A 15038-nucleotide genomic window follows, 5' to 3' on the forward strand; every position below is an offset into this window, starting at 1 on the left:
AACTCCACTTCCAGGGGAATCTGACACCTCTGGCCTCCACAAGTATATCTACATGTACTCACATATACAGATATGTACACATACACACACTTAAAATATTTTTTAAAATCTTAAAATTTAGCAGATAGCATTGCTAAATGATATAGATCGCGTAATTTAAAGACACTCTTATATCCTCTCATTCAAATCCTGTAGAATACAGTAGCTCATGAAATTAAAGACATTGGTGAACACAAAGCAATTCTTAACAAGAGAAAAGAATTTCAAGTAGTCTGTTTGATCCCAATAGAATAAATTAGAAAACAGTAGCTACAGAAACACACAAGTTTATAGAGATTGAACACCATAATTTAATGATGTACCTTAAGGTCTTAGAAAAACAAGAACAAAACAAACCCCAAACCTGTAGATTAAAAGAAATAATCAAGATCAGAGCAGAAAGTAATGAAATGAAAACCAAAATCGCAATACCAAGAATAAATGAAACAAAAAATGAGTTTATTCATTGAAAGATAAGATTGCTAAGCCCTTAACTAAACTGACCGTGAGAGACAGACACAAGTCTGTTTATAATCCCAGCACTCGAGAGGTCTCTTATTGTTTTCAGTCTAAGTAGGTCATAATAAAAATGTCACTAAAAGGTGTTGAGATAGAGGTATGACTGATGTCTCTTACTGACATGTAGGGTACGTGTCTGTACTTTAGATTGATGCTGTGAGTCTTAAACGATACTTGGTCTGTGTCACAGCACAGACTGTTTTGTGAGACAAGTGGCATTAGGTTTCTAGGCTTTAGAAAACGTGTTGGCTATTTCTATGTACAGTCAATGTTGAGAATGCTTGTTAGCAATAATATCATAGCAAATAAGTTTAAAAACAAAAAGAGGAGCTTCAGAAAGACAGTTTAACAAGGTCAAGTCAAGAGATAAATGGATCCTGGGGACTCATCAGAGAGCCAGTCTAGCTGGAACAGCAAATTCCAGATTCTTTGATAGGCCTTGTCTCAAAAATTAAGGAGGAGAGTAACAGAAAACCCCTGATGGCCTCTGGCCTCCATATGTGCACATATAACTGAGTACAACCAGACATACATGCACACGCGCATGGACACATATACACAGAGACATACACATACTAATCCTATGGAGGGGATTTGAACACAGTTTTACAACTTCAGATATGTTAGGTTCCAGATTTTTCTTGATAAATTTTGTTCTATTAACTTGACTATAAGACTTTTAAGGATGTAAGAATCTTCTAATTCAGTCATTTATACATGTATTTACAAATTTATAGTGCCTCTCCTATCTCTGTGTTACAGAGCTGAAAAAGTACCTGATTGCCACTTACTGAAGACACAAGAGCAGTATTTGAAGGAACATGATAATTCTCTTAAAGAAGAGGTATGTGCTAAGGCTATTTTCTTTCAAAAATAAGGGTTGGGGTTAGCAGTAACTTTTATTTAAATAAGTTCCAAGATTATACAACCTGTTTGCTTGAGGAAATAATATATTCTGGATGATAAACATTTGGAGAAATGGTGACAGCGGTGAGACATGCATAACTGACTGATAGGATTTTTAACTTTCTGATCTTTAGATCTTTTACAGGTTTCATGGAATGACCCAACTTCTGACCTAATATTAATTCAGGTCTCAGAGGTAGCTTAAATATATCTACCATAACATCTTCAGAGTTTAGAAACATCTATAACATTTGGATTTTTTGTCTGTATGCCATACTTATAAATATTATAAAGACATTGATGCTAAGCCAACAAAAATGTTTTTGGCCATTATTGTACATTATACACAAGTACTAGCCCAGATACATTAGAAGGAAAGAAATACATGAAATGTGTCCCTCTCCTCCTGAGGGCTGGTTACCAGGATGCACATAATTGAATGACAAAGAATGTGTGCTCTCAGAAAGGGAGCCCAGCGACGTGGGGAGAGCTTGTGCTAGAAGGAGTATCAGGACATGTAAGGTGACCCTTTAGAAATAGGCTTCTGACAAAGTGAGACTTGGGAATGGCTGTTAGGAACCAAAGAAGAGACCAGGAAACCCAGCACATGCCGTAGAACCATTTCTTTAATTTATTTTATTTTTAATTGTGTGTGTGTGGGGGGGGTGTCTCTATGTGGGTATGTGCAAGTGAGTGCGGGTGCCTATGGGAGCCAGAGGAGCTTTCGTGTTTCCTAGAGTTTGAAATGCTGCTGCAGACTTTTGAGCAGAGCTAAGACTTTTTCCCTTAAAAATAGGATTAAACAGGCAGTTTCTGAAACATGTAGTTGTGGCTGAAGAAATGCACAATTCAGAGGAACAGTGTTATCACCAAAATGATGAAATGCCCTGGGAACTTCAGGACCAAACACTTTTGTAGTTTCTGAACTGTTTGGGTTTATGTGGTGTGCTCCTGTGCATCAGAGAGAGGGGTGAGGAAGGAGGGAGACAAGATGGGGTGAATTCACAGTCTCGTTCATGTTAAGCATATTTTTACCATTACTCTCTGCATGTCCCCAGGCCTCCTCATCCTTCCATGATTAGCTAACTAGGGTCTCTGAGTTGTTTCTGTGTATTAAAAAAGGATAGGTATTCAGTAGAAACCATAGGTTAAATTGCTCTCTCTTCAGAGAAATTCTTAAAAGTAAGTAATTTTGAAAATTTAAGAAAGCTCCATTAGAAAAATTAAAGTCTGATGAAGCCTAGAAGTATTTACTTTGATCTCTTGGGTAAATGGCTAATTAAACAGCCATGTGTAAATTATGTTTACCTGTGGGTCTCTGTGCTGTCGCTCCAGTCAATCCCTTCTCTTGAGTAAACACATGACCAAAGCCATAGAGACTCACTGTCCCTGGAGACCAGATAAGATCTGTCAGCACTGCATAGCCTGTTAGGCAATTACATAATTGAGCTACGTGCTTTTAATTCATAAAAAGTTGTAATTATTCTATGTGGGGGCAAAGTGAGTTGAGATTGTCATTGAAATACAAAGTGGCTTTAACACTCCTTTATTCTCCTGAGGTCTGTTTCCACTGGGAGAACTTTGACACAGAAGAACAACTTTCTGATGTCACTCAGAATTGGTCTGGTCCTGTCCCCACACAGATTTTATTTACTAGAAGACATAGTTCCTACATGATAGATTGTTTTCTCATATCTCATACATATTCCTATCCCAGCTCTTGTGATTGTTTCTCCATCTTTTAATTGCTACATAAGTAAAATCCCTTTCTTTAACTAAAATATAATCAGTATCAGTGATTGTGTTTTTCTTTAAACACTGGAAAATATTTCTCTGTAGCCAAGAGGAAAGATTTTGAGGACGTGGTAGTTAACTCTGGGCACTGTCTTCTGCCTCCATGTGCATCAGTCGTGTGTGACTGGTACTGTCCACGTAACAATGTGAATTTATTCTGCTGAGTGCTTTCCACTTAGTTTCTCTTTGGAGCTGTGCTGCCCTTCTACACATCAGATTTCTTTAGAATTAGATGTCTTTTCTTAGAAGAAACAAGCAGAAAAATAATAACAAAAAATTGAAACGTCAGACAGAAAATGCTACTGTCCATAAACTGTCTGTCGGCATGAGGTATGACCTTTAATATTAAAATATTTACAAATAGGGTTAGGAGTATAGCTTAGTGGTTGAGTACTTGCTTAGCACACACAAAGGCCTGGGTTCAGTTCCCAGTAAAATACACACACACACTCACACACACACATACACACACTCACACACACACACATACATACACTCACACATACACACACACTCACACATACACTAACACACACTCACACATACACTCACACACACACTCACACACACACACTAACACATACACACACTTATACACAGTCACATGTTGCACTGCCTCAGTATGAACCTTCCTTTCCTGCTTACCACAAAGTAAATTTCCAACATCAGGCCCTTTGGGAAAGAACTACAACTCTTTCACACACCATCCCAGACAAGTTTCTCTCACTTCTGTCATAAGCCCTAGATCCATGAGATCTACCTAAGGAGGTCAGAAGGAAAAGACCCTGCAGTGATGTTAGGAGCCTTAAAGGATCTTCTGAGCAAAATGCCAGGGCTGAGTCTTTTATTCTTCACTTCTGTGACCCTCATATCAGAGCATCTTTTCCTTCTGCTGTGCTGATCACTAGGAATTGTTTTGTTCCTTCTTATTTACTGAACAGTTTCTTGTTACCCAGACATCAACTACACAGAATCTGAGCCCTTTGTCCAGTTCTACCAGTCACATTGCTTGTGATGCCTGGGGCCCATTTCTTGCAGATTGGGTGGACGGACACTACCCATATTTTCTATATCCATCAATCAACAGGTCACCACCACTGTCACCAGGATGAAGCAAATCACTGCTCTGTAATAGAGAGTATACTCTGGCAGTGGGACAGTGTCTTAGCATATTTTTATGTCTCGGGAGCAAAGTGCTGACCTAGGAATTAAAAGACTCAGTTACCTCAGGTCATGCTCATTGCCTTTTTCCTCACATTGCTCTCAGGTAGGCTGTGGTTAGATTTGATTTCCCTGTTCAGATAGGATAGTTAATGTCCTTTGGAAAGATATGCAGTAGCAAGTGAGTTTCCCCAGCTCCTCAGGAGACTCAGGCAAGCAGACTTTTATCCTTAGCTAAAGATTAAGACTCATGAACTCATCTTTTTATTTAGGTTTATGTGCCTATATGTCCATCTATATGTGCTTCACTTGTAAGCAGCATTTGCCATCGTCTGAAGAGAGCATCAGGTCCCCAGGAACTGAATTTATAAGCTGCCTGGCATAGATGCAGGGAACTAAACCCAAGTCCTCAACAAAAACAGCAAGTGCATTTACCAACTGAGCTCTATTGCCAGCCCCTAAACCAACACTCTGTTATAGATTTAGAAATCATGATTCATGCAATGAGAGAATTAATCTTCATTAGAAAGGAGGTCTGAGGTCTGCTTTTATGTATACCAAAGGGAGAATAGACTAGGTCAGATGGGCAGAGAGAGAGTAGGCTAGCTCAGATGGGCAGAGAGAGAGAGAGAGTAGGCTAGCTCAGATGGGCAGAGGGAGAGTAGGCTAGCTCAGATGGGCAGAGGGAGAGTAGGCTAGCTCAGATGGGCAGAGAGAGAGAGAGTAGGCTAGCTCAGATGGGCAGAGAGAGAGAGAGTAGGCTAGCTCAGATGAGCAGAGGGAGAATAGGCTAGCTCGGATGGGCAGAGAGAGAGAGAGTAGGCTAGCTCAGATGAGCAGAGGGAGAATAGGCTAGCTCGGATGGGCAGAGAGAGAGAGAGAGTAGGCTAGCTCAGATGGGCAGAGAGAGAGAGAGAGTAGGCTAGCTCAGATGAGCAGAGGGAGAATAGGCTAGCTCGGATGGGCAGAGAGAGAGAGAGTAGGCTAGCTCAGATGAGCAGAGGGAGAATAGGCTAGCTCGGATGGGCAGAGAGAGAGAGAGAGTAGGCTAGCTCAGATGGGCAGAGAGAGAGAGAGAGTAGGCTAGCTCAGATGGGCAGAGAGAGAGAGAGTAGGCTAGCTCAGATGGGCAGAGAGAGAGAGAGAGTAGGCTAGCTCAGATGGGCAGAGAGAGAGAGAGTAGGCTAGCTCAGATGGGCAGAGAAAGAGAGAGTAGGCTAGCTCAGATGAGCAGAGGGAGAATAGGCTAGCTCGGATGGGCATAGGTAGTCCTGTCTCACAGGTCTACTTCTCAAGTCAGATGTTTGTGTAGTACATGGGGTTCAGTCTTCAAAAACATTATTGTGAAAGAAAATTGTTGGATAGAATTAAATTGTGCTGAAAAATAACCAGGTGCTATTTTTAATTCAAATGTTTTTCGTGTATTTTGATTATAAACTCTTCTCAGACCCTCCCTACCTTTCTACCCACCCAACTTCATGTTGGTTCTCTCTCTCCCTCTGCTTCCTCTGCTATGTTGATCTTGAAGATGTTTTAATGTCAGGAAAGAAATTAAATTCTAAGTAAAGCTTAACCTAAAATTGCATTTTAAATGTGAGTCTTTGAGAGCAAGAGGAACAGGGTTCCAGTGTGTTTTGATTTTTTTTTTTTTTTTTTTTTTTTTTTTTTTTTTTTTTTTTGTGCTTTCTTTGAAACACTATAGGCAACAACATTATTGAAAAAAGCCCTTACAGACGAATGTGACCATAGGTCAGCTATTCACAGTAATGAATCATCTTGCAGCGTGCCATCTATTCTGAATGACAATAATGGAATAAAGGAAGCAAAACCGGCTCTGCGGCTCAGCAGTGTTCTTACAAGGGAACAAGGTACCTATTGTTTGCAGTGTCCACAGCCAAAAGGCATTCAGAGTCAGCGCAGCATCCTTTCTCCAGGCATACATATAAATACTGCTAACCAAAGCCTATCTTGGGCTTTATGTGCATAGTATGCTGCTTGTTTTATGGTACTTTCCAGTTACTGTGTATGTTCCCAGTGGAAACCCAAATCGTATAGTTCTGTAGAGCTTCTAGTGAAATAAAGTTAAGACGAACTAAACTAGTCACTTACACTAACAGTACCTTTTAGACTAGAAATAAATTAACAAAAACTGCAAGTAAAGAGATAGTAGAAATGTAAAGGAATTATATTAAAACTCCACATACAGGGGTTGGAGCGATGGCTCAGTGGTTAGGAGCATGGCTGCTCTTGTAGAAAACTCAGGTTCAGCTCCCGGTCCCCACATGGCGGTTCACAGGTCTGTCTCTCTTCTGGCCTCCTGCGGGCACCAGGCACAACATACACATGGTGCAGAACATTCTTGCACATAAAATAAATCTTAAACCAAACCAAAATGCACAGGGCTAGGAGTGTAGCCCAGTGGTGGAGAGCTTGCCTAGCATGTGTGGAGCCCTCAGTTCCACCCCCAGTGCTGAAGAACAAACCTGTTTCATAATTCTGAAGCACACATTTATTATGTCCTTAACTTTTTAGAAGTGTCAAGTGGCTGTGGAGATGAGAGCAAGGAAGAAAGCACAGCTGTGGCCCCGGTCACAGGTAAGGCTGCCAGAGCCTGACAGTTAGTCTCGGAGTGCAGTCTCACTGCATGATGGGAAAACGCAAGGTTAGCCATTGCTGGGTCCAGTCACTTAGCAAGGTGGAAAGAGAACGCACCCAGCTTCTGCATGCAAGCTGTGCTGACATCACCCAAGCAGGGGAGCACTGTGCCACTGAGCTTCTCTGTTTTAAGTCAGTCTGCAGGCTCCCCCCTCACACAGTCTCAGCACTGCACCACCAGATGTCAGCTGGCTGGGTCGAGACTACATGACAAACTGTAGCTGTTTCTAATTTTACTTTTTCTCTTTTCTGTAGAAGTTGAACTTGAAACTGATGTTTTTAAAAATGCACTAGATAGGGAGTTTGCTTATGCCTCCGATACAAGTCTCTCTGGCTTTAAAGTTCTTACTAATCACACTTCACCCGTCAAGACCTAGTAAGACTTGTGCACATGCATTAGGTGTGTTTATACTGGAATCTGAATCGTCTCATTAGAGTTTTGGGGGGACTTGGAATATCGGCAAGCAGCAATTAGTATTCTGAACAGAGCCTTATTTGTTATACATCAACATTTACTAGATCTGTATTTTGTAAAGTGGTATGTTGCTTCATTATAAATTCAAAGGTCTGACTTTAAATATTTATAATTTAAAAAATTATAAGCACACCATTGCTGAGGTATTGAGGCATGCATCTGCATATGAGGTTGTTTTGTTCTTGCTTAAAGCAAAAGAGAATGGCTTGCTTTGTGGTAATATAATTCATGGCATGATGACTAATTTCTAAGCTCAAGTTTCTGTAATGAACTCTTGTTTCAAAAATGGAGTTTATAGCAGAGCAGTTATTATGTATGTGTAATATTTCACGCCAGAATAAAAAGATTTTCTTTACTTTTAAACATTTTTCCAAATAATGTTCATTGTGTATTGATTTGTCATTTTGAGGAAATGTGAATAGGGTTTCCTCTGATTTTTGTTCATTTATTTTTGTTGTTGTTAAAAGAAGAAATATAGATGATCCCTAAGCTTATTTGGTTACCTTTTTCTTATATTTACTATTGAATGCAGATTTAATGGCCTCTGAATATATTTCAGTTAGGACTGTAAACCTATCTATGATCACAAAGGGTCATCTGTAATCTTATTTACAGATGTAAAATAGGTGGTAATTTAACAGCCTACCCTCCATCCATCAATAGTTGTCAGAGAATAGTATGCCTTAGCATACTAAAGCATTAGCCATTATAAAATATCACAGGAGAGTTGGGCCTGGTGGTGGTGCATGCCTTTAATCACAGCACTCAGAAGGCAGAGGCAAGCAGATCTCAGAATTGGAGGCCAATCTGGTCTACAGAGCAAGTGTCAGGACAGCTAGGGCTACACTGAGAAGACCTGTCTCTAAACAAACAAACATAGCATGGGAGTCCCAGAAAACTTCAGGATATTTTTACTACAGCATTGCTGTCCTGTCCTCTGCCACCCAGGCTCTTATCCTTCTAAGCACCCTGGAGCCTCCTGTGAGGTTCTCATCTAAGTGCTTCACACACCCGGCACTACTTTCTTCTGAGAGCATAGACTCACTGAAAACCTCTGGCACAAGAACCAGAGACCTACAGCCTGATCAGTAGGGTCCCAGGTTCCTCACTAAGGGTGTTCCTTATAGACTGCCTGGAATATCCAAACATACTCAGAAATCCTTCAAGACTTCTGATGAGTAAGAAATGTCTTCTGGAGTCAATCATTAAGAGCTAGCTCAGCAGCACTTAGTTACCACCACCAAGGAATCACAGCAGCACTGCGTCCACTCACCTTGTGTCGGGGTGATATGAGCAGTGACAGGGTGACACACTGAAGGCAGGGTCACTATTCCCCTTCCTTCCGGGGCCTCATGATGGCTGTGCAGCAGGCATTTCCTGATGTGCTATCTCAGTGTCGATGGGCGGCGCAGCATTATTCAAAATGCTCCCTGTGGAGAAAATACTTGGGGAAGTGACATGCTTTGAGGCCAACTCCTGGGTGGTCTCTTCGTTTTTCTACAATATACACAATATTTAGGATCATGTTGAAGGCTCTCAAAAGAATTTGAAGGAAACTGAAAATTGTGAGCTGCTATCTCACAGTGTATCATGTAGTTAAAAATAAAGTCCCTGCTTATTTGTTTGTTGAGGCAGGGTTTTTCCTGTGTAGCCCTGGATGTTCTAGAACTCATTGTATAGACCAGGCTTGTTAAAGTCCTTCTTAAGAGCCAACAACAATTTTTTGGGGGTGAAACATGCTATGGAATACACATAGGCTCATATATGGGACCTTTAAAAAAATAGCAGGTCCTATTGGGATATCAGCTTTCTCGTAACCTCTGAGTCGTCCCTCTAGCCCTTATATCAACTTTCTCAATGCATTAACATTATTCTTGTTTCTCTGCATCCCATTTTTTGGGGGAACCTCCCTAGTAGATGAAACTGCTTTCTCATAAGACTTGGGGCAACCCTAATCAAATCACATTGGAGTGTTAAGATTGAAAGCTACTGATAAAACTCTCCCTTGGGTTGACCAGAAGGTTATAATAGTAACTTTGGTGTCCAGAAATGTTCTTCAGTGTGGCTCGTTATCTGTGTACCTGTTTGCTTTGCATTCATTTTAGAAGGAAACAGGAAAGCAAGAGGGTAAGGTGACATCCAGGGCAGGTTCAGGCTGGGTGGAAAGCTCTGATGTTACACTGTGCTCAGAACAAGAGTCTAGAGGCATTCACATGAGAAAGGCACATTATCTCTCTATATATATTTGAGGAGCAAATTCAAAAAGCAGATCATTTACTGTGCACAACGGTGGAGTGTAGATCAGTAACAAAGAACTTTCTAGTTCTTCATTTAATAAAACAAAGTAGGAGTCTTCTAGGTATGAGATTCTGGGCTGGGAACCTGAACCCCTGACAGGCCTGTAGAAAGAACGTTTGTTTATAGAACATGTCACTTGTTCATGCTGAGGCTGTGCCTCATGCTGTGCACCAACATTCTGATGTCTTCACCTCCCCTTCTTCCTTGTTTATAGCCTCCCAAACTTAAGCCGCCTTAGCAGAGTTCATCCTTAAAGATTCATTATCCCTCCAAAGACATCTGCTTCATTAGTCATCATAGAAAAAGTGTTTTCTCTGCCAAGATTTATATGGAATGTCCCTTGTACAGCACACATTCCCTGGTCGACAAAATCAAGGATTCCCAAAGACTAGTCTATTGTTAACAGGCTACCCCTTTTTATTTGTCTAGTGTTCTTACTAAAGAATCCAGATAAGAAAAGATTGTTATATCTATAAATGTGTGTTTCTATATGTTGAAGGCAATACGCCATCTATATGTTGAATAGATTTAGCCCATTACTTGAACTGAATCTTGGGATACCAAGGACAGAAATGACTGCCCCTGTCTTCAGTAGGCCTCTATAATTTCTAACTTTCATAATAATCCGTTAGGAATCAATTTGGGTAACTCATCCTGCTGGTCAAACAGAAACTCAGGAAGGTTGGAACCAGCTCAGTAGATGTGGATCTCAAACTTGAGGATTCAGTGTTTCCATCCCTCCACCCTGACGCTTGTTTTAGTAGCAGAAAGGCAGCTGTATCAGGGGTCTGGGTCAAGTAGACTTCAGTGTACATCATGGCAAAAGATAAGTTTAACAAGGATGTTCTGGGGAGCAACCACACATTTCTTTTCTCTTTGACTACATCTAGAGAAGTGAACAGCGTGCAAAAGTGTCCACTGCCATACTAAGAGGCTTGATTTTTATGAAGTGGGACAGGCCTGAGCACCACTGGACCTCTGAAGCCATGTGAAGGATGCAGGATGCTATGATCAGTTTCCCAGGAAACATGCAAGCAAGGAAGAAAGTAATGCTTAGTGAGATTATGGGAGAACATAGCCCTCTGAAATACATATCCACAGTGAGGACATTTTATTTGCATTCACACTAATATCCCTTTTGGTACCAAGCTTTCATTTAAACAAATGATACAACTTATACTAAATCATAAAAACCAGCACCTTACATAGTATGTGCCACACAGTGAACCCTTAATTTGTCAAACAAATGAATAAAAATAGGGAATTAAGGAGTTTCCTTAAATGCTTGTTGATTCAGGCCAGAACAGTGTCGCTTTCAATCACTCATCCACCACCACTTTTCCCACCCCACGCGCCCATCCTGGCAAAACTCATCTCCTTAAGCTGCATGTGAAAAGGGCTGTTGGCTTTTATCTCAAGAGGATTAAGGCTCTAAGAATGTCCATTCAGCCTCTCATTCTTTTAACACCAATTCTGATGGTCAAGCTGTGTTAAAAGTGTTGCTTCACTGTGCCCTTCCTCCTCGATATTCTTTGGCCAGCTGAAATCCTCTACGCCGTCACACTGAAGCCTCTGTGGAGAGGCTGTACAGGTCAGCATCTACTTGCAGGGTGCTACTTGGGTTCTGAGTTCTGACACTGCCTCCCTAAACATTACAGCTTCTGTTCTATACCAAGCTGAAAGGGAGCTGAAAACATACAATGGCCAGGTTGTCATTGGTGACTGGATTTAGCCCAGAGGAAAGAATGCAGTGACACGTTTGGCCCACCCAAGTGTAATGGCATATAACCTCCAGGATGGCAAGTTCACTAAAATGCCTTTTTCTTTCCTTGTCCCAGAAGTGCTTTACTTGAAAGAATTAGTAGAGACGTGTTATCTGCTGTGCCTGGGTCAGGGAACTTCCAAAGAAAGTGAAACCAGGACATCATTTGTTGTGCTGTTGTCCTTGGTAGTCAGCGCCTCTGCCTCTAGGCAGGAGTCAGCCTGCCAGGCCTCTGCCTCTCTGCCTCTGAGCCTATTGCAGCTGCTTGCAGGTGGGGTATGAAAGAACAAAAAGACCTTTCTGAGGAGTACTGTTGGTTAGTGTCCTGCATTTGAGGACATGAACTCTAATTGAGGAGAGACCCTCCCAGTGAGTCTGCAGTAATATTCCACATGAGCTTTCTGTACTGTGCTACATCAGAAGAACCAGTGTAGGTCCCAGGCATAAGCATTTTATTACACATCCAAGTCGGTTTCTAGGTTGAGAATTGTGGAGGAGGAATCTCAAAGCTGGGAGAGACTCTGTGGGTCTGTTTGTATAAGGACCTTGATTTTACACAGGCAATTAAGAGATGAGGTGAGGATTTGGACATTTTAATAAAATCGGGAGTCAGGGAGAGCAGTGTTTTTCTCAAGCTGCTGTGCCGGTGCACAAGCTTACCAGCTGCAGGGCCCGCACTCATGGTCCCAGACCCTCCACAGGCTGCAGCAGGAAAGCACTGGCTTTAACAGAAAACTCCCCTGAGGAGCAAAATTCCAAAAATGAAAACAAAAATAGTAGACTTACTCTGTCACAATTCAGGATGCAAAACACCAAGTACCATCAGACGGAACGCCAGGGTTTGTGATGGCATCTTGGTGTTTATGTTTGCCTCTGTGTTCATATCACCTTCTCTCTGCGTCTTTGTGTCTGCTGCCCCTATCCAATGGCTGCCATTCTTTGGGCTTAGGGTCCAGTGGAAGTACAGGGCAATCTCAGCTTGCCCTCCTTAACTAATGTGCCCACAACAATCTATTACCAAGTAAAATCACATCCTGAGGTTTGAGTGCGTTTGAATTTGGAGGTGAGGAAGGCAGTATTCAGCCCACTATAGGGTTTGAGAAGGGTTTTCTTGATACTTTACATTGCTAGCATTTGGGTCACCTCATACCCACTGTTCCTGGCCATTATATAATTAAGATATGTCAGTATTTCTGATTCCTCCCATCATACAAATTATTGAGTACCAATTGCTAGAAATGTTTTTACAAAGTTGTTTAAAATGAGAGTGTGGCTCAGTGGTAGAGTTCCTACTTAGCTTGCATGAGCCTGTGGGAAATAAGGAAAAGCATTGGACTATACAATTAAACCAAGCTTTTAACAGAATCACTCAAGTTTTTAAGTTAAATGTTTCCTGAGTTTGAGAACTGGAAGTTAGCCTCCCCTGATTAAACAGTAAAGCAGTACAGTTGTTATGTCTATTGGCTTGGTGTTTCCACACTCTATATGCATATTCCACATACTTTGTAGATTATTTTTAATAGGATGTAAATGCTATATAATAGCGTGTCATTTAGAATGTGATAGTCAGAAAAAAGTTTGTATATACCCAATACTAACACATTTTTCTCCAAATATTTTCAACCCATGTTTGATTTGGATCGGTGAATATGGGACTGAAGGACGGAGAGAGGTGGATCTAGTACCCTCAGAACTGTTTCAGTTCAGCTTGGGAGCAGCCATGAAAGGTTAGTTACAAGCCTGTCACTGATTTTCTGGTCTAATTGTTGAGTTTATTCACAGAAATTAAAACCAGAGTGTAAGTGTCTTTTCTGACACTGCCCGAAGCAGCACCTGTGAATTTGGAGTGTTCCTTGTGGATTAGCAGCTCTCATGGGGAAAGCAGATAGCTTGTCCTGGTGGACAAGTTTAGCACTGGAAGTCCAGATGTGAGGATTCCCCTTGGCTGAATCTGCCTGCATTCAGAGACATGTGGCCCTTTTATCTCTGAAATCTTAATATACAAGCATATTCTATTATATTTTCCAAATTGTAAAGGCACCTATATTCAATTTTATTTTTATTTTTATTTGAGCAGATTATTAGATAACTGATATATGGACTTAAAGTGATAACATATGTCTTTTAATTAATTTTAGAAATACCATCTTGTTTTTAATGTTATTTTTGCAAAAGCAACTAAGTTTGTTTCATCAGTGATGCATCTAGTATATGAAAAAACATTTTTAACGTGTAGAAATACATGAAAAGTACTAAATAGAACTGTAGCATTCTTTCTAGTGAAAGCATCTTTCAATTTTAATTTTAGAATTTCTGCCCACTTCATATAGGAACAGTACTTAAACATCCTTAGTTGAACGCCCTGGTTCTTTGTGGGTTCAAGGTCTGGTTCCCTCACCGCAGCGATAGTATTGTCTGTGTCTCCCTTTGTTATTCCTTTCCAGACCCAACTCTTTTTTTTTTTTTTTAAATTAAGGATTTCTGCAAAAGCAACGGGCAGATTCCTTGCCTCCATACACTCCTCAGAGGCTGGGGAAACACATGTGTATCTTGTAATGGGCTGTTAAAAGCACTTGTTCATCAGATATTTTCTTTTTATTTGTAGATTTAGGAGTATTTTAGCAGGTGTACATTTGCATATAAAAGAGGATAAAAGATAAGAAGTTGAGGCTTTTTCTTTCTCCTCTCCTCAGCATCCTCTCTGTCCTACCCCCTTTATTCAGCACGTTTTCACCTTTTTTTCCCTCTAGCTGCTTCTATTTTCTAGACCCAAAATGCATATCAAAAAGAGAAAAGAACCCTTAGTGATCCCTCAGCTCTGCAGGAAGATGGATGACTGGGCTCTGGCAGCTTATGTGACAACGTAGAGGAAATATATTTGTCTCATTGTATTGTCACCATGGAATTAATAAACAGAATAGGTTTTAATCTCTTGGCTGCATACTACATGGGATGCACACCCCTTGCCTCGTATGTTTTAAACTGCAATATTTTCTACTTCTTAAGCTAAAATTTGACATAGAGTTGAATATATAATCATGCTTGACTACAGGATTCAGAACCAAAAACTTGAGGGGGTGTGTGTGCGCGCATGCATACATATATAAGTTTCTGTATATGAAAAGAATTGGCTTCTTTAAAAATGTTGGATTCGCATAATCATTTTAATTACCCCATAATTCTTGAGTGGTTCCCATCACAAATAAGAGAAGTTCCAAGGCACAGGCTACAGTGTACATCAAGCCTTGACAGCTACCCAGTCCTCAGATTTTCAGATTTATGCCTTGCTTACAGCCAAGATGAAATTAGATTCTTCAGCTCTTACTTAGTCCTGTGTTTACAGCACACTAGCTTTTATTTCTGCATGTGACTCTTTCTCCTTTATTCACTTGCCCATTCACGTTGTGACCAGATTGGCAAGGCAGGAGC

The 15038-nt window shown here is 40.8% G+C and overlaps 1 protein-coding gene across 1 annotated transcript in view; it reads left to right on the forward strand.

Moving 5' to 3' along the window:
• The window catches only part of KIZ (kizuna centrosomal protein), a gene marked incomplete at its 5' end in the record, with an annotated part of 88409 nt that overhangs the window by 53538 nt on the left and 19833 nt on the right, over positions 1-15038 (forward strand). The window contains 4 exons of the mRNA XM_080931074.1: positions 1321-1402; positions 6122-6287; positions 6952-7014; positions 13271-13336. Of these exons, the coding sequence (XP_080787200.1) occupies positions 1321-1402; positions 6122-6287; positions 6952-7014; positions 13271-13336 (377 nt within the window). The remainder of the gene's footprint in view (positions 1-1320; positions 1403-6121; positions 6288-6951; positions 7015-13270; positions 13337-15038) is intronic.

This window comes from Micromys minutus (assembly GCF_963924665.1).
Source record: "Micromys minutus genome assembly, chromosome: 17".
In the NCBI taxonomy this organism is placed as follows: Eukaryota; Metazoa; Chordata; class Mammalia; order Rodentia; family Muridae; genus Micromys; species Micromys minutus.